This window comes from Taudactylus pleione, unplaced genomic scaffold, assembly GCF_031769625.1.
Source record: "Taudactylus pleione unplaced genomic scaffold, aTauple2 ptg000391l, whole genome shotgun sequence".
Taxonomy (NCBI): Eukaryota; Metazoa; Chordata; class Amphibia; order Anura; family Myobatrachidae; genus Taudactylus; species Taudactylus pleione.
The window spans coordinates 7,315,028-7,334,379 of NW_028284792.1; the positions used below are offsets into that span (position 1 = coordinate 7,315,028).

Consider the following 19,352-nt stretch of genomic DNA (forward strand, 5'->3'; position numbering starts at 1 on the left):
TGTGTTTACATATTGTATAACCCTGTCTTCTTAAAAGACAATTAAACGTACATTGTTCAATTGTTATAGGTGATTTAAGGGCACAGTGCTCTATTTGCACTAAAGCAGACTTTGCACTACAGCTTTCTCTTATGGTGCCTACACACTTGGCGATGTGCTCACAATGTACGATTTCCCTTGAACTCTCCCCAAGCAGCTCCCTGGCAGTCCTACACACTATTTGGAGTAAAAATTGTCCAATATAACATAAGATCTAACGTGCATCCAGTGCATTGTGTTCCAGATTGGCAAATCTGCCCTACAGCATGGCAGATTGTGCGACCAGCGGGGACGTGCATCATGATCGTGAGTGGGGACTCACGATTTGGGCATTTTTTACACGATCTGTCGTTCCAATGCGTTGGAATCGACCAGATCGTGTAAAAAATCGCCAAGTGTGTAGGCACCTTTAAGAAGTAAAGTATGGTTATTTCTCTCTACTCCTAGTATAAATAATAATAGCAAAGGTGATATCCACATTTATATATTCTTTAAATACAATCTGACGCCAATTGGCTGTCTGCTTTGTGGAGGTTCTGTTACATCTGGCAAACCCTTGGGCAAATTTGGTGGACAACTCTGTCTGGAGCCTATGTGGAGCCTTGTCCGTGGTGTTGGGATGGCATATTATGAGAAACTTCCTACCTACCTGGCAAAACCATTTAGTAGGGAACGAAATGGTTTTTCCAGACAGCAGGTGTCCCAAGGGAGATACTCAGTGATCTAATAGTGAAACATAAGAGTTGTGATAAGAAATAATAATTACAATATCATTGTAGTCTTGCTAACACAGGACAAAACATCTCAATGGTAAAATCAGTTGGACCTGCTGTGACACCTCATATTATTTGTCAGTGACCTAATACACCACAGTTGCCAGGGTCCTTTATTCCTGCATATTTCTGTAATTACTGCATCATTTATGTGCTTCTCTCAGCTTTTTCACACATTTTCAGCATTTTGCTGTCCCCCCTCCTGGCCATCTACACACATGTATGGGGAGTTTGTGTTGCTACAAACATTCAGCTGGTAATGGCTGAATGTGACTACCATTCTATTGGAGCCTACTGATTTGATTTGGTGGTTAGGACAAACGTGGGCACTGTATGGGAACTGCACTGTTAATGACCATCTGTAATAACGCAATGTCCCTGTGTACATGTTATATGTTTGGAGTGTATGACATTGGGGTTATGGGTTAGTATATTATAATGTACTGTGGGCCTGATTCATTACGGATCGCTAATGCGATCGCAGCTCCGTAATTGCATGCAGGTCTGCTGCGAAAATATGCTAATAAATGTAATAGCCAAGCCGTCGCAGATCTACATAAAGACGCCCACTTACCCATATCTCGCATTCATAGTAACTTGCAATCCAGTGAAAACATCGGTACCATCAAGTAACATCGGAGCCTCACACACAATTACAGCAGGTCAGACCTTACTCAGAAATTGCTAACGTTTCTGCATTCAATGAGCCCTCAAGCTGCATATGCTGTCGCAGTGGCTAATTGATGCACGCCCATGTGACGGCATTTAAATGGTCAGGCACGCCTGTGCTTCTCCAGCCACTCCCCCGTCACCTCCCCCCAAACGCTTACAGCCTGTTAATCACTCTGCGATGGCTGTCCATGATCGCAGTGCGATCGCAATGATACCTTCGCGCACTGCAAAACATGCGCACTACGCAACAATCAGCCGTATTCGTACTCTTAAGCAGTTGCGATCCACGCTGAATCAGGCCCACTGTGTGTAAATAAGTAGATGCTTGGTTGGAGTAGACGATGAGTCCATGAATGATGCTGGGAAGTTGTTAATTTAATTCACTTTCTAATAGATGTACATCAGGCAGTGGGTTGGTTACTTAAGCTACACGGCCCAAAACTGCCTTTTATAAAAGGAATGGCATTAAATATAGTGATATAATGAATTTGAATACACATATTTGTGCAGAGATTGGCTGCAGGTTTTGGTTACATTATAAAGGGTGGTGTTAGAGAGAGTTTTTACTTTGTTACATAACACTTAAGAGTAATTTAAAATATAAATATTCACCAAATGCGTCATTTGTATACACCAGAAACCAAGTATTATACTCTGTTATAAAACCAGAATCTTTATATAAATATAGAGACTCATTATTGTGCACTGGTCAAACTGAAATGACCGAGTATTTAAGTGGGAATTGAAATCATAACCCCAGTGCTGTAAGGAAAAAGTGTAACTGTGCAGCCCAGACTTATTATATATATATATATATATATATATATATATATATATATATATATTATATCAAGTCTCCATCCGTTTTAATCAGCCACTAAACCTGTGTAATTCATGTGTCCTGAATTAAAAAGATGATATGGCAAGCCTAAATGTATGCATCAAACCTCATATTAGTATGTAAATGAAGGAGGTAGGTATACTTTATGTAGAGTGCAAATTATGCCTATTTATGAACAGTGGTGGTTGCATCCTAAAACAGTCTGTTCCAAACGCTGCTGCCAGGAAACGATCATTAAACTCACCGGGGAACAGGGCCGGATGAAGGCTTGTGGGGGCCCCAGGGCAACTAAGTTGCGGGGGGCCCCTTCAAGCCACACAGAGTCCAGGCCAGCCCAGCCGTGCCCCCAGTAGCAGTCCCCCTCAACAGTAGTCCCCCCAGGAGTACCCCTAGTTGTAATCCCCATCTATGCTGTGTCCCCTAGTAGTGGTCTCACCAGTGTGCAGTGCCCCCAGTACTAGTACACCCTGCAGTGCCCCTAGTAGTACCCCCTGCAGTGCCCCTAGTAGAACCCCTTGTAGTACCCCCTGCAGTGCCCTAGTAGTAGTGCCCCCCAGCAGTGCTCCTAGTACCCCCCCACCCCAGACACACACAAAAAAAACAACAACTTCCACTTACCTTAATCTGTGCTCTGTTGTCTGCTCCTCCGTCCGGCATCCTCCCAGGCCGGCCTGCTCGGCATGATGGGAGAGACAACATGGCGTCTCTCCCATCAGCCACTGCGGGAGCCGGAAGACGGAGTCTCCAGCAGTGGGAGCAGCAGCTGATGAGAGTCTGTGTGACTCTCAGCGGCTGCTAAAACAAACACACAGCTGCTGGCAAGGGCAGCTGTGTGTTTGTGCTGTGTAGCGCGGACGGCACTTATGTGCCGTCCACACTACCACCCTGCCCCAAGCTGATGCAGCAGCACTGAATGTGCTGCTGCATGCAGTAGAATGGCTGCAGCTGCAGAACACCCTGCCGGGGAAGATTTAGCTGGGTCTCTGTGTGACTGACAGGCGAGTCGGATCAGCTCACCCCCAGACTCCTGTGTCCGCTAGCTCCCATTGGCCAACCTTTTATTGTTTACACAGAACCCCCCCACCCCCGACAGTGGGCTGCACACCCAACACTGCAACCGCCACTCTTTATGAGGATTGTTTGCTACTTGCATAATGCGCACAAGTTGTGAAAACATGTAACAATATGGAATCCTCAGATTGTCACAGTATTTATATTTACAGACTGCCATTGGGGGCATTTGTAATAGAGAGGGATAAATGCTCAAGTATAGGCCTGGACATCTTGTGGCTCTCCATGTGATCTGAAACTACAAGCCCCAGCATGTGTGGGAGGCACAGATTGCCCAGGTTTGCTAAAGATTTTTATAACCACTGGGGCTGATACTGAGTTGGGATCTAAGCGTAAAAGTAACTCTGCACTTGGGTAAAACCATGCTGCATTGCTGGTGCGGCGGATGTCCAGAGAGATTTCAATTTGACAAGGGCGTTCCCAAACTCTAATCTGAATTGCAGTGTAAAAAGAAAGCTGCCCAGCATTTGTGGGCTACATGTAAAAGCAGCCACCCTTACCCTGCATGGAAAATCTAAATATATTTGCACCCCTTGCAGTGTAACGTGGTTTGCTCCAGATACAAAGTCGCGTCCCCAATCAGTGGTTTTTCTACTTCAGGGTCCATAGGGGGTCCACAGGGTTGACCTTGGGGTATAGGTTGGGAACCAAATCCGGGCACCACGCAGTTAAAGCTTTTAGCTCCCAGGATGCACTTGGGTCCACTCTCCCTATAACCCCGCCCCCCAGCCAGAGGCACCTCAGTTTAAGTTGGTGCCCGGCCGGAGTCGGGTCACCGTTACTGCAGGGGGGCTGCTTAGCAGCCTCTAAACTTAAAAGAGTTTTGTTTTATTATTTTTTTACTACTCTTCAGAGCGGCAGCATCAGACTGTCCAATGGACGTCTGAGCTGCCGCTAATACACCCCGCCGGCGCTGCGACGCCAGTACAGATCTGGGGATCGCAGCGGGACCCCAGAGTCTGTACTAGCCGGGCTCTGGAGGAATCCCTGGGCTGCTGCCGGATCGACGGGGACAGGTAAGTCGCGTGGTCACCGCTTGCGGTGATCCACGTGTGAATATGCAGCCTTATGCTTCCGGTCTCTGGGGACAGACCGGAGGCGCTAGCGGTGGCGGCGGGCTCCCCCTCCATGGAGGCATACCCCGCGTGTCCACAGCCCACCAGGGATTATAGCGGCAGCGGGAGCCGGCATCCCGGGGGGTTAATTGCTAGCCAGGGGAGGAAGCCTTCCCTGTCTAGCGGCTCCTCCCCTCAGCTCAGCGCGCCTTTCAATACTACAGTCTGGCGTCGCTGAGCTGCTTCCTCCGCGGGCCACGCTTCTTCTGAGGTCTCCAGCGGCCATTTTCTCTCTGTGGTGCTGCAGAACTCTTAGGATGTCAGTGAGCCCAGTCCCCCTGCGTACCTGACCATTTGGGTGAGTGTACACAGCGCTATAGCCTTCCCAGACACTGAATCTGGGCAGTTGAATGTAGCGACATTGTGCAGTATATTATATGTCATGCTTATGTATGTATATATATTTTTCTGCATTGTATGTGACTTATGCTAGTGCTGACTGTCTGCTTTTTCTCTCACCTGTCAGTGTATATCTATCCCTTTTCTTTATCTGCCCTAATACAGGTGTACCTGGGGTGGTTCTGAGACCTCACATATATATATTTGTTAATATCTGTGAGGTTTGTCACATACTGTTGCGTGCTGCACGTTGCCATATTTTAGATGGAACTGTGAGTTGCGTACGCTGATAATGGGTTCCTGCAGCTAATCTTAGCGTCAGTCAGGACCGGTATGGCGCTGCTTAATATTTCCGTCAAGATAGTCAGATATATCTGACCAGGAGATTGCACACGATACTGCACCCATTATTGCTATCCTGCAAGTCATAGCCTGCAGGAATTAGTGCGGAGGATTTTAACTCAGAAAGGTTTACGTATGCGGCACCATCTGGTGCCGGGCCCCTTGCACGACCCCCTTAAAGGGCGTTGTTTCTCAGGATCCTCTCCTTTGAGGATCGCCGGGCGGGCCCCATTGTTGTCACTCGCTTGGAGTTACTTCACCATACTGCCCTTTGGAACTCGGGGTATCTCGCAATTTCTTGCAATTTACCCCTGTGTCACAGACTATCGCTCCCTGCCGGGGTTTTTCACAGTACATGAATTACCTCCGATACCACATCGGTCTGTCATTCCCCTTGCAGGGATTACCACAACGGCCACCCTGGTGGATGTCGTTTTATACGAAATACTAATTGGCGTGATATACGCCCTGTGGTTACTGACCAGTGGCTCTGCCGTGAACTGGATGGTATATTCGGCTCTTTCCCTCTCACATGGGGGGAGCCGATCTCAAGTATTATTATCCCTGCTTTGGGGCTGGTAGCCAGGCTCATTCTGGATATAGAGAATGTCGATCCTGCACCAGTATCATACATCTCCCGTTTTCTGCCCAGCGGGTGGATCTCATAGCGGGAGTCTGGCTGTCCCCAGATACGAGGAGTCACAAAGGCCTCCTGTTTCCCATTCCCTGAGGGTCCTCACAAGTAATGGAAATCCCCTTCTGGGATGGATTTGTATGTTAATCATCGGGTTACAGGCATTAATACGCCTCCCATCCCGGCCTGGACGAATTTTACGGATCGTTTTCAGGGCCTGTTGCCCGTCCTACCATGGCCATCGCATGGTGATGCTTTTGTGACGTTTTTCCCCTCCAACACGTCTGAGGTTCAAATATCTTTTTGCCGCTCACAAAATATGCAGTGGTCATATGTGGGATTACCTCATGGGATGCCGGTCTTCTAACTTTCAGGGTTTCGGCGGCGGCTGTATCCGCCGCAGTACCCTATGGCTGCGTTATGGGAAAGCAGAGGTGCACACTCCTTCCAGGGGGAAGTTCTTGTTTGGTCCTGTCCTTGACAAGATCGTTGCATCATTGGCAGTATCACTAATGGGGAGATACCGTCTTTAGCTACTCCCACTACATTCGGACTAACTCTGTTAAGTCTTTTTGTCCTCAGGGTCAGCCTAAAGGCCTGTTTTTTCCTAGGCTGTCGGCCTCCACGGGGGCCACCATATCCAGTACCGAGCAGTCCTGGACTTCCGGACGACCCTGTTTCTACACCTGAGGATATACCCTCAGCCTGACGGGACAGGTCTACATCTGGGGAATTTCCAGAGTGAGGTACTGATTCTCAACGGCCTCTCATTGCTCATGCAGCCTCCTCACAGGCATTGTTACATGGGCCCTTCTTCAGAACTGATCAGGGCCTTACAATCCCAGAAAGCTATACAGTCTTTGTGGTAAGCAGAGCTATTTCGGCCAACCTCACTATCTCAGTGAGGGACTGGTTGTTCTACTTTCTTTTTGGGGCGGTGACCGACTGGTCCTCCTTTGCCTATACTCTGTCTCAAATCCCTGAATCAGATTCCAACGGTGCCTTGACTCAGGTGGAATCGTCCATGTTCCATCATCCGATGTTTGGAACCTGGGGATTTTATGGTATATCCGAGTATTCAGGATACGTACCTACGGGTACATACAGAGCCCTCTCATCAGCATGGGTTCAGGTTTGCTGTGCCACAGCAACACTTGTAAGTTTCGGGCTCTGCCTTTTGGGGCTGTCCTCAACTCCACCGGGGTTTACCAGCTTTATGGATTTTCTGACAGTTCACCTGTTCAGTGTATCCGAATGCTCCTTTCTCTGGACGGTCTCCTGCTTTTAGCAGGATCACCAAGGTACTTTACCGCCAGGTCAGGATAACCGGGGCTTCTTCTCGGCACAGATAATTAGTCAACGGAGGAAAAGTCCTCCCTGCATCCCTCACAGGGTTTTCTTCATCTGGGAGCACTGCTGGATTCTCAGAATCTGAGAATTTTTCTGGCGTAAGACAAGATCTCCACTCTTCAACTTCGAGTGTGCGGATATCTACGCAGTCGACATATGTCATTACTCTTTGTGATGCGCGGTCTACCAGAGTGTCTACCTTTTGGTAGGGTGGAATGTGCTCAGTTCCATTCCAGGCCTTGCCATAATTGACTCCCCTCCAGATGGATCGAGTTTTTTCCATCGGATCGCTGTTCGAACGATGATACTTTCTCCGGAGGCGAGTTGGTCTCTGTCCGGGTGGCTATGGCCATCTCGTCCAGGGTGTTCTTTGCTAAAGACAGTGTCTGGTCCGCATTCATTTCGGGGCAGTTGGACGTCTGTCGCTTCTGCCCTGCCACTTAACTTGTTGATACTTCAAGCTGTCTTGGACTTTCACTCTGGCCTAACCCATTTGTCACGGTAAACCTGAATAGGTTCAGTCCGACAGTGTCACAACAGTGGCTTCCATCTAGGCAACACTGGTAGTTGGGTGGCAATGTTAGGAATGTCACCCATTCTGACATAGTCCAAGGGTCTTCTCCTGGCCAACTCTGCGGTGTTTATTCCCGGAGCTCTCCATTGGGAAGCGGGCTTCCTCAGCCGTCACGGCGTGCATCCCGGGGACTAGTCTCTTCTCCAAGAGAGGTTTCAACTCCTGGTGAGCAGAGGGGGCCTCCCTGAGGGGATTGATCCCCATGGCCTTCTGACTCGATCACACATTACCGGTGTTACAGTCCAGCTCTAGGAGTACTGAAGCTACCTTCAGTGACTCTTTGTCAGTGAAGTGGTCCTTCCACTTTGTGTACCTGTGTCCTCCGGTCTCCCTTCTTCCTCGAGGTCTTCGGAAGTTTAATTCGAGACGGAGGGGCTTTCCTTCTGGGGGCTCCAGGTCGTCCCAGACATCACTGGTACTAAGATTTTCGGAGTCTCCTCCTCGATGCTCCGTTCCTACTGCTTCACTATCTGGACCTGTTATCTCAGGGTCCTTGTTTTTCCCTGGATCTGGATCGCTTGTCTTTAACTGCGCCCCTACTGTGGTCCTCGGGCTTCCCTGGCTCTGTCTTCATTGAGATGTTTAGAGCAGATAGGCCAGACTTTGCTGGGATCGGCCACGGACTGTGGCGTACATAATTCTTATGGTATCGTACCTGTCGATACGATCCTCCGGTGTCCAGGATTTCCAGATATTCTGGCATTCCTTCCAGCTGGCTTGGGTTTCACCCTTGGCCTGGCCTTCCTGACAGTGCGGATCTCTACACTGTCGGTATGGTTAAGATATGGAATTGCTCCGCTCTGGTATCCAGTTCATCCTTTGGAGTGTTTTCTGGATTATGTCTCCACTTGTCCTCCCTAGGGACTCCTGGGGAGTTAGTAGTGGTTCTCTGTTCCCTCCGGGGACAGTCAATGGAACCGCTGGTTGTGATAGCCATTACATGGTCTATTGTTTAAGCTCTCTCTCTCTCTCTCTCAGGGTGTTTAAATCAACCAGGAGAGTGTCTGAATGGGGAGCGTTCTCATGTGGCTCCCTCTTCTGGAGGGCATCATGTCAGGGTGTGAGTTGCTCTCGCCCTGTGTTTCTTCTTAAAGTGGTTTTTAGGTTCCATATTATTCTGGAACTTATGGTATGGCCATTCAGTTCCCAGTCCTCTCGGCTGTTGTGGCCTCATGAACTGTGGTCCGGCCTCTTTGGCTTTATGTGATCCGTTCAAGTTCCTTATGGTAAGCGGACTCCTTATTGGTGGTCTGCGGTTTCTGGTTTTAACAGGAAACGATGGCCGGCCTATAATGAAATGTTGACTGGATGGCCTCGTATGTCTTCCTCAGGGGCCTACCCATGGGTGGGCATTTCTGTCGTTGAGGCTTGTTTTTTTCTCGGGCCGTGTAACCCTCGTGGGCGGCTCGTCGTGGCGCCTCGGCTGTTTTGCCTTACTAGGTGTCCACGTGGTCTTCTGTCCATACCTTTTTAAGGTTCTAGGCATTGGTTTCCTTTGCCTCTCAGGATGCTTCCTTTTTGGCGACGGATTCTCCTCTCAGCACAGGAGCGTCCCCACCCTTGGTTGAACTGCTTTGGGACATCCCCAAGGTCAACCCTGTGGACCCCCTATGGACCCTGAAGTAGAAAACAAGAGATATGGTAAGAACTTACCTTTGTTATCTCTGTTTCTACGAAGTCCATAGGGTCCACAGGGCGCCCGCCCTGACGCACCTGGCTTCATATGGGCTGTGTTACTGGTCACCGGCTTCCCGTCTCCTTTTCTGTGAGTATGGTTCTAGAGTGTTCCAGTTTTCTCTCTCTTTTTCTCTCCTCCTCCGGCCTTTGGCTACTTACAATCTGAGGTGCCTCTGGCTGGGGGGCGGGGTTATAGGGAGAGTGGACCCAAGTGCATCCTGGGAGCTAAAAGCTTTAACTGCGTGGTGCCCGGATTTGGTTCCCAACCTATACCCCAAGGTCAACCCTGTGGACCCTATGGACTTCGTAGAAACAGAGATAACAAAGGTAAGTTCTTACCATATCTCTTGTTTTGCCTTTGTACCTGTGTGGCATCATGTACAGGAGATTCAAACTTGCCAAATTTGTAATGGATATACAAATACTTACATGACCTCTACTGAAATACCTGCTGATGGCTTCACTTTATCATGTTGTAACTTTGGCCCTGATTCAGACCCACTCGCAAGCGGCTGTCCGCTCGCAAGTGGTTCGATGTTGTGCACTGCGCATGCGCACGACGGCGGGAGCTCCGTCGTGCGCATGCGCCAGACGCGACAAGCGAAGGACTTTCCTTCGCTCGTTGTGTCTGATCAAAGGGGGCGTGCTGTCGATGTTGATTGACAGCACGCCTCCTTTGGTGGGCGTGCCGGGGGCGTGCCTCCCTGACGGGGGCATTCCCAAGGGGACGCCTACCGTCAGAAGCCGGCCCACTGACATCACTAGTGATGTCAGTGGGAGTGATTTTGGCTCTGATAGAGCCAAAATCACTCCGGGCATTGCGGTTGAAAAACTCAATCGCAGGCTCCGGCTCGCAGTTTCGATGGTAGCGATGGTCAAGACCATCGCGGCCATCAAATTGCACGCTCGTATAGGCTGTGGGTGGTGACCCACAGCTATACGAGCGTCCAAGAGGACGCTCCATAATTATGGAGGGCGGCCCTCATTCAGAGCGTGCGCTCTGCTCAGAGCGTACGGCTCTGAATGAGGGCCCTTGTTTAGTAGTTTGATACTTAGGTTTCCATGTGTATGGAAAACACAAACCCTAAAACCTAATAATGCAAGAAAATTGCTGAAAGCTATTGAATTAAATCAAATTAAAAAAATCTATTCATTATTGCTTATATATGTACAGATGTCTTTTTTTACTGTCATGCCAAGTAGCCCCTCTCGGTGCTCCAGGTCCACTGGCCAATCCAAGCGTCTAGTTTGCTGAAAATGTGCGCCTTATTGGCATAAATAAAACTGGGAGTGCCAGAACTGCGGTGCTAGCGTGCACTGATCCGTGGAGTGTGGGACATTTGTACATCTGTATGTGGCTGAGTCTGAACCTGTGTAAAAAAAGGCTCTGATGCGAACGGCCAGGGCTTTTGCTCACGCCAAGTTCATTGTGCTTCATCTGCGACTTTGTGTATATTGTATTCATATATAAAGTCACAGACCAGCTTCTCTATTACACTGTGATCTGCTTTTTGTTGCATCTGCCCCACAATAATAAGGACACCCGGTACATGAGAACATACCTGTATAGCCAAAGAAAAAAGATAAACGTGAATCATTCCAGGTACTTCTATCATTAATAATATATTACATTAATCTATAAAATCCTTACATAAAATGTAGCGCAAATGTATTCGCGTTCGATTTTGGTTTTGCCTTAAATGAATTGCTGCTTTAGATTAAGTAGCTATATTGTGTACATGCCTGCAAATTGCAGACTATTACATTTGGGGCTATATGTTAGATGTGTTTTAATACTGTCATTTTAACTTCCTTATAACTTGGTGCTGGCGGCATTTGTTAATTCAAGAATGTTATTTAAACATTGATATATTTGTTTGCAATAGATTTTGTCAAAGGGGGAGCTGCAGGTGTCTGAAAAAGAACGGAGTACACAGCTAGAACAAATGTTTCGTGATATTGCAACTATTGTGGCGGAGAAGTGTGTAAATCCAGAGACCAAAAGGCCATACACTGTAAATCTCATTGAAAGAGCCATGAAAGATATCCACTATTCAGTGAAAGCTACGAAGAGCACCAAACAACAAGTAAGTCAGATCATCTGAGCAGTTCATTACATCTTTCCACATTGCTACAAAGAGATCGTAGCAATGTGAGACAATGTATTCAGCACAGTGGTTCTCAAGTACCACCAACGGAATCTGTATGATTTACCACCGGACATGGTTGGAATCCCAACAACGGGCATCCCGGCAGCAATGGAAATCCTGATCGTCCCTAAGATAAGTACAACTAACCTAATTCTACTCCCTAACCCCCCCTTAGGGGTGCCTAACCCTAACCTCCCCCAAAGTACCTAACCCTAATCCCGCCTCTAAGTGCCTAAACCTATCCCCCCCCTTCCCCGCTGCCTGAACTTAAGTCCCCCGGGGGGTGCCTAACCCTAACCTCCTCCCGGGGGTACCTAACCCTAAGTCCCCCCCGGGAGCCTAAACCTAAGCCTCCCCCCCACCTCTGCGCTCGGTACCTGGCGACCCTTCGATCGGGATGCCGGGCGTTCGTCTCCCGGCGTACGTCTAATGACAGGCATCGGCATATCGACGCCTGTCTTTAGACCCTTGCCGGGATATGACCGTCGGGAAGCCGGCTGTCGTGATTAGGTCCGCCGGCTTCCCGACTGCGTACCCCACCAACAGGTCATTTGTTGTGGATGTCTTTAGTCATGCACAGGTGAGTTAATCTGTTTTGCTGGGTCAGTCACCTGCTCCCTCAGAATAACATGACCTGAGGATTGAGGTTTAGAACATGCCTGACTGTGGGCCAGATATGATGAGGAGTGCAGTATTGGGTTCCAAAAGATCAACATTGGAATGGTCAACAAATTATTTTGTTTCATTCTTTTTTTTGTTTGTTATGGTTAGGCACTAGGAGGGATGGTTAGGATTAGGCACTTACCCCGACGGTTAGGGTTAGGCACTTACCCTGACAGGGTTAGGCGCCAGGAGGGAGGATTAGGATTAGGCACTTACCCCGACGTTTATGGTTGGGCACCAGGAGGGAGGGTTAAGGTTAGGCACCAAGAGGATGATTAAGGTTAGAAAACAAAAAGTTAACCATTTTTGTGTTGACCTTTTGACCATGTAGACCTTGTTGTACCTGCCGACCTATTGCCTGTCTACCAGTTGGTGTCAATCTTTTGACTGTAGATCTTTTAATCCACACCTGTAGTATTATGAAAAATAGCATGGTACAATATAAATGTATGTATGTAGTGCATCATGCATAGCAATAATGACCATTCTTAAAGTGCATGTATGGCAGGGGCATTATACTGTACATGCGGCCTGCCAGCTGTTGTGAAACTACACATCCCAGCATACCCTACCACAGATTTGCTATTAGGGCATGCTAAAACTGTAGCAAGGTATGCTAGGATGTGTAATTCCACAACAGCTGGACGGCTACATCTGGAATACCCCAGATGTATGGCAATATGCACTCACTGACCACAATTGGGTAATGAAACATAATTAAGTGCTTATTAATTTAAATATCTCATCAGCCCATCATATGGCCGTAACTCAATGCGTATAAGCATGTAGACATGTTCAAGAGGTTCAGTTGTTCAGACCAAACAGGAAGAAATGTGATCTAAGTGACTGAGGCCCTGATTCAGAACCGGACGCTCTGACAGAGCGCTCGCTCTGAATCAGGGCGTCCTTTTTTTTTTTTTTTATAATGGAGCGGCCTCCTGGACGCTCGCATTGCTGTGGGTTGCCAACCACAGCTAATGCGAGTGGCCAGGATGATGGTCGCGATGGTCAAGACCATCGCGACCATCGGGCTTGCGACGAGACCCTTGTGGTAGGGTCTCGTGGCCGCAAGCCCCCGAAAGCTCTCCCACTGACATCACTTGTGATGTCAGTGGGGCTGCCCCCGAACGGTAGTGGGGCTGCCCCCCGTCTGGGCAGCCACCCCCCCCACCCCCGGCCCGCCCACCAAAGGGGGCGTGTTGTCACTCAACATCGACAGCCCCCTTTGGTGCGAGACCCGGAGCGACGGATTGCCCGTCGCTATCCGGGTCTCGCGCATGCACATGACTGAGCCGGCTCCGTCGTAAGCGCATGCACTCTGGGCCACCATCGACCCGGTTGCGAGCGCTCAGCGCTTGCGACCGGGTCTGAATCAAGCCCTGAGTCTGGAATGATTAATGCTAGATCGGGTAATTTCATGATCTCTAATTGATGATTCCCTGGGGTTTTTATGCACAAAAATATACAGTGAGTGGCAGGTCTGTGGGTAAAACGCATTGCTAATAAGAGATGTCAGGAAAATGGGCAGACTGGTTCCAGCTGACAGGAAAGCAATAGTAACTTAAATAACCATGTGTTATAGCAGTGGTATGCAGAAGGTCATCTCTGAAGTCACAGCAAGGATGGGATAAGCAGTAGAACACCACACTGGGTTCCACTCCTGTTAGCTAAGAACTGGAAACGGACTATAGTGGGCAGAGGCTCCCCAAACTGGACAGTTGATGATTAGAAAATTGTTGGCTGGCCTGATGAATCTCAATTTCTCCTGCTGGCAGGAACAGATTTTGGTTTAAACATAAACCATGGATCCATCCTTAATTGTGTCAACGATTTAGGCTGTTGGTAGTGTAATGGTGTTGGGAATGTTTTCCTGGCACATATTAGGCACTTGAGTATCGTTTAAATTCTTTCAGCCTACCTGAGTTCATCTCTCTATGGCCACAGACTACCCATCTTCTGTCTACATCCAGCAGAATAATGTGACGTGTGACACAGCACATATCAATTGAAGCTTGTTCCCTAAACATGACAATGAGTTCAGTTTACAGCAGTGACTTCCACAGTCATTAGGTCTCGATCTAATAAAGCACCTTTGTGATGTGGTGGAATGGGTGATAGCTGCACATTCATTATGCAAATCTGCAGCAACTGCATGATGCTGTCAAGTCAACGTGAAGATTCTCCAAGGAACGTTTCCATCACCTTATACTGTAGAATCTGTGCCTCAAAGAATTCAGGCAGTTCTGAGGACAAAGCAGGGTCCTACACAGTACTGGAAATCGATACCTAAATAAAGTGGCCACTGATTGTATAGATATTTATTTATTTATTTATTACCAGTTGTTTATATAGCGCACACATATTCCGCAGCGCTTTACAGAGAATAGTTGGCCTTTCACATCAGTCCCTGCCCCAGTGGAGCTTACAATCTATGTTCCCTATCACATGCTCACACACATACACACTAGGGTTAATTTTTTTAGGTTTTGGAGCCAATTAACCTACCAGTATATTTTTGGAGTGTGGGAGGAAACCGGAGTACCCGGAGGAAACCCACGCAAGCACAGGGAGAATATACAAACTCCACACAGATAGGGCCGTGGTGGGAATCGAACACACGACCTCAGTGCTGTGAGGCAGTAACGCTAACCATTACACCATCTGTGCTGCCCGTAGATATGAAATGCACCACTAGCAACCTATACTCACGGAGTTGGCAGGTAAGCGATTCCTCGTGAGGTGAATCGTGCACAACGCAGTCCAGGCCTCCGATGTAGGATACGCACCAGAGTGCGGGTGAAGGCCTCATGTAACGTGTACTCACTAAGGCGGCCGGGGCCATATTGTCTGTCGCCGGGGATGGGTAGTAGACATCCTAATTGCATGAATTAGTTACAGCAGTGTAATGCTGGGTATACACTTGGTGACAAATCACTCGTTCTATCAATAAGCAATATATTGTGAGTGCTTCAGCAGGTGTGCACACCCAATATGTCTGTGAACGACAGCATTCACAGACATATCCGTTCGGCCGACACTGACATCTCAGCTGGACGGGCAGTTGTGATGTTAGTCCAAACACATCGACCAGCAGATTGGTAAGTGTATATAACTTACCAATGGGCCGCTCGGACACTGGATCGGTCTACTAACAGATCCGTCATCCTAATGTGTACCCAGCCTTAGATAGTTACTTACAATAGTTAGTGACTTGTCTGTTGGCATGCATCCTTATTATATTAGTTACGCTAGAGAGCCACATTTCTCTGACTTATTGTGGCTCTCTTGTGCCATTTAGTATAAAACTATCACAAGCACTTGCTCCTGTCTGCTCTGTTTGTGCTGTATACTATTTCTAACAACAAAGAATTGTGGTGGTATAAAGTTCACTGTGGAATTTTACTTTCAGGCTGTTAACGAACAATAAGATGCAATTGTTGGCATCTGAATGTCCCAAATGTTTAGCTTCCTTTTAATGATATGATAAATGAGCATCTACATAAATCCTGTGGCAGTTGCTGAGGATAACCCTAGCTTCTTTTTTAGGCATTGGATGTTATAAAGCAATTGAAGGAAACCATTCAGATTGAGCGCGCTCAAATGAGGCTGCGTTTTATCTTACCTGCCAAAGATGGGAAGAGACTGAAAGAAAAGCTCAAACCATTGATCAAGCTTGTAGAGAGTGAGGATTTTGATCAAGAGCTGGAGATTGTAAGTAAATGGATTTTCATTCCTCTAAGACCAACAGCTTCAGCTACTTGTGTTGTATTAGTATAACAGAAAATAATATTATCAGAATAAAGTTCGGTTTAATGGAGTTTGTATCCTATTACTGGCCACACAAGCACTGATATAGTCATTAGCCACAATTCTAGTGTTACATTGCACAAAATCATTCATTTGGTGTTTGGACCAAATTTGTGTGTCTCCAGCTTGACCCATTTATCCATCCATGTGGACGCTGTCTAGATTTTGAGACCTGCTGGATTTAATCAGATAAATCTAATCATTGCTAATATCAACAGGCTGAGGATAAGCCAATAGTGAGATCAATCTCACATTAACACTTTGGGGTACATTCTATAAAAACAGGAGGAAAGGAAAATACTGTCCATAGCAAATAGATGTTTGCTTTCATTTTCTAAACTGCACTAAAAATGTAATCTTGTTGTTATGAAGAACACTTTTTTGCACCACCTCTCAAAAATGTCTCCTTTCACGTTTCTGGGATGGTAACACATGCAAAGCCATGACTCCAGGTCATACTGAGGGGACCTATTAGCCTCTGGTTTTTGTGTAGTATAACTGATACACATAAGAGAAGTTTTTTATTTGTGCGTTTGGTTATTCATCTACTACCCTTTTTGTGCTACTAATCCTGATTGGACACACATTAGTCCGCCTTTTAATATTGCTATTTAACATTAACATGACACTGTATTATATCACAGCATTAACTGGAATGTTCTTGTACCTAATCTCTATTACTGTCTTGTAATAAGATCTATTTCTTTACACGCACTTCTCAGGTTTGCTTGATCGATCCTGGCTGCTTCCGAGAGATTGATGAGGTAATACGTTGTGAGACCAAAGGCAAAGGCACCCTGGAAGTGCTTAGCCTGAAGGATGTGGAAGAAGGAGATGAGAAGCTGGAATGAACACTACGACACTACAATCTGTCCCTTCTAGACTCATTTCTTATTAAAAGGCTGTTTTTAAACCCTCCATCGCTGTCAGCCTTTGTGTTGACATCCGCTATTTTGCCAGATTGCCTCCCCTTCCAAAGTTCTGTGTATAGACGCAGAGCCTGAATGTGTGGAGGCTGTCTGAAATTAAATATATAATATATTGCTAATTATGGGACACAATTAAATAACTAAGGATTATATTTTACTGTTTAGCTATGCAGTAAAGAAGTACAGTATTGCATCTAATAATGCCTTTTAACAAAACTGGTACAATGTAATTCAGTGGCTATTAATAATATAAGGCTCAAAAACCCCTTTTGTCACATCGCGTCATTATGCCAGCCATTCTTCTTGTTCTAAAATCATGTTTTCTTTCTACAAAACATTCTGTCCAAATTATGCTTTTATTACAATTTTAGAATACAAACTAATCTTGAACTGCACTATAATATAGTATATTTTCATTTAAGTTATTGACTAAAGTATATTTTTATGAAAAAGATTTTGCAAAACAAAGTAATAATAACACATCCCTTCAGTATTGGGGCAGCACACTAGTCTAAGTACACCAGCCGTATCTTTCATTATTACTATCCCATTTGTATCAGATATTTCAGTTCATTGCAAAATGCATCACATTTATTTCAGTGAAAAACTTTTGCTATTTTCTGTTGAATGTATGTGAGTTATACCAAATTCATGTTTTCTTAACCGCTAATAACAAGACAACCTAAACGTAAATCAGAGCTATGGCATGATTAAAATGAAACACTACACCTGTTATCTATGTGTTATTTGGTAGTTAAGCTAACACACTAGCAGATCCTCTTATTAATCTTGCAAACTCTGTTACCAAATTGGAGAGATCCAGATGGGTTGGAATGATCAGATCATGCGTGACCGAATAAGAACGGCTGGCAAATGACCACACACTGGTGATTAGCTGTCCCCAATTTCTGGCATTGCTTTATTAAAATCATTAAGATTGTGTTGGATCAGTAATTATTACATTGCCTTCCATATTGGCTCCATGAGGCAGATTCAAATTACCCCCGCGGCTGATTGTCAGCCCATAGCGAGCAATGAGGTAGCGCATCCCCACGCCTCAAGTCCCAGTGGGTGCACTTAAAGAAGATCTTTTTTTTCTTCCTTGCAGCCTTAGAAGCTGAACGTGGGGTAACCCATAGATTACTTGACCTAACGCGGAATCTATGTGTTAATGCGCACTGCCCACAGGTTTATAGCGCGGGGAAATTGACTAATAATTGAATAGCTCCAGGCGTTAAAGCCGGATTTTTACCCGCTCGATGATTGAATTTGCTGCCATGTGTAGCCTTTTAAAGAGATATGATGATAAAGCAATATGTTTTCTATTAAGCAAGTAGAAGGGAAAAATGTAGCCAAGACCATGTAGTACAGTGAGAGACTAATACATTTTGCTTGTTGCGGTGGTGTAAAGCTTATTGTATAATCTTATGTAAATGAATTAAACATACTTTATATTGTGTTTTATTAAGCAGATGAATGTACAGGCAATTCTGTGTAAAAGACATGAACATAGCCTGAGTGCAGTCTTCATAGGTAGTACAACTGCAGTCACTCCTTGAAATTGAGTCTTGCTAGTGCATGTTCTCGCCTTCCCCTGGCTGTGTCTCCTGTCTTGGCTTCTTGTATAAATGCTACTCATATCTTTATGAGAACAAAATGCATTATGAAAATGATGCACAGAATTACAGTATTATGGTGAAATGTCTCTATATAGCAGTCTATGGCAACACAAAACCCTTGATTTTCCATGGATTTCACACTGTTGTTAGTCGGAGAAGACTGTATCAGATGGTTGATTTGCTGGTAGTCGATGAGTAAATTCCCCTGAAATAATATAAATGTTATGTGTTTATGTATTATTACATTTTGTTGGTTTATTTCTACTAGTAAAGAAAGATAATTGCCATCTACTTAATGGAATCCTATAGTAGGTTGGAGATGCAGAATAAAAGTAGGGTGGTAAAAGAAAGAGTGGGGGGGGGGGGGGAGGATATAATAAGCACAGGTATTACTCCCAAACAGTGTAAGTGTATTTAGTGGTAGGTCCCCGCTGCCAGTGCCCTGATGCCATCTTTCCATGTTCACATTTGCAGATTACCTGGTCTCTACCTGTGTTTTTGTGTTTTTCCCTGTTCAAATTCACAGTTAAAATATGTACTTAAAATACTGTGGTTAGTATATAACATGGAAGCTAACTACAGAACAAAAAGTGATTGAGGTAGTTTTATCTGATTTAAAGACATTTGACCAGGAAAAAAAGTGGAAACACTACTCTGGGGACCTGATTCAGATCCGCTCGCTTGGTTGCGTTTGCACATAGCCAGCTGATTGTTTGCATTCTGTGCATGCATACGCATCGCAATGCGCGTGCGTGAG

General features: G+C 46.1%; 2 protein-coding genes across 9 annotated transcripts in view; one reads left to right on the top strand and one right to left on the bottom strand.

Annotated features, from left to right (window-relative positions):
• Positions 1-18,444, top strand: part of SBDS (SBDS ribosome maturation factor) — a 30,222-nt gene extending 11,778 nt beyond the window's left edge. Inside the window, exons 3-5 of the mRNA XM_088445932.1 lie at positions 11,314-11,514; positions 15,787-15,951; positions 16,770-18,444. Of these exons, the coding sequence (XP_088302058.1) occupies positions 11,314-11,514; positions 15,787-15,951; positions 16,770-16,898 (495 nt within the window). The 3' untranslated portion in view covers positions 16,899-18,444. The remainder of the gene's footprint in view (positions 1-11,313; positions 11,515-15,786; positions 15,952-16,769) is intronic.
• LOC148507552 (merlin-like) overlaps positions 18,301-19,352 on the bottom strand; it is a 170,513-nt gene continuing 169,461 nt past the window's right edge. For 7 of the 8 annotated variants that reach the window (XM_088445924.1, XM_088445925.1, XM_088445923.1 and 4 more), the window contains one exon: positions 18,301-18,800. The gene's annotated coding sequence lies outside the window, so the exon portion shown is untranslated. The remainder of the gene's footprint in view (positions 18,801-19,352) is intronic. The other variant, XM_088445929.1, reaches the window with a different exon arrangement.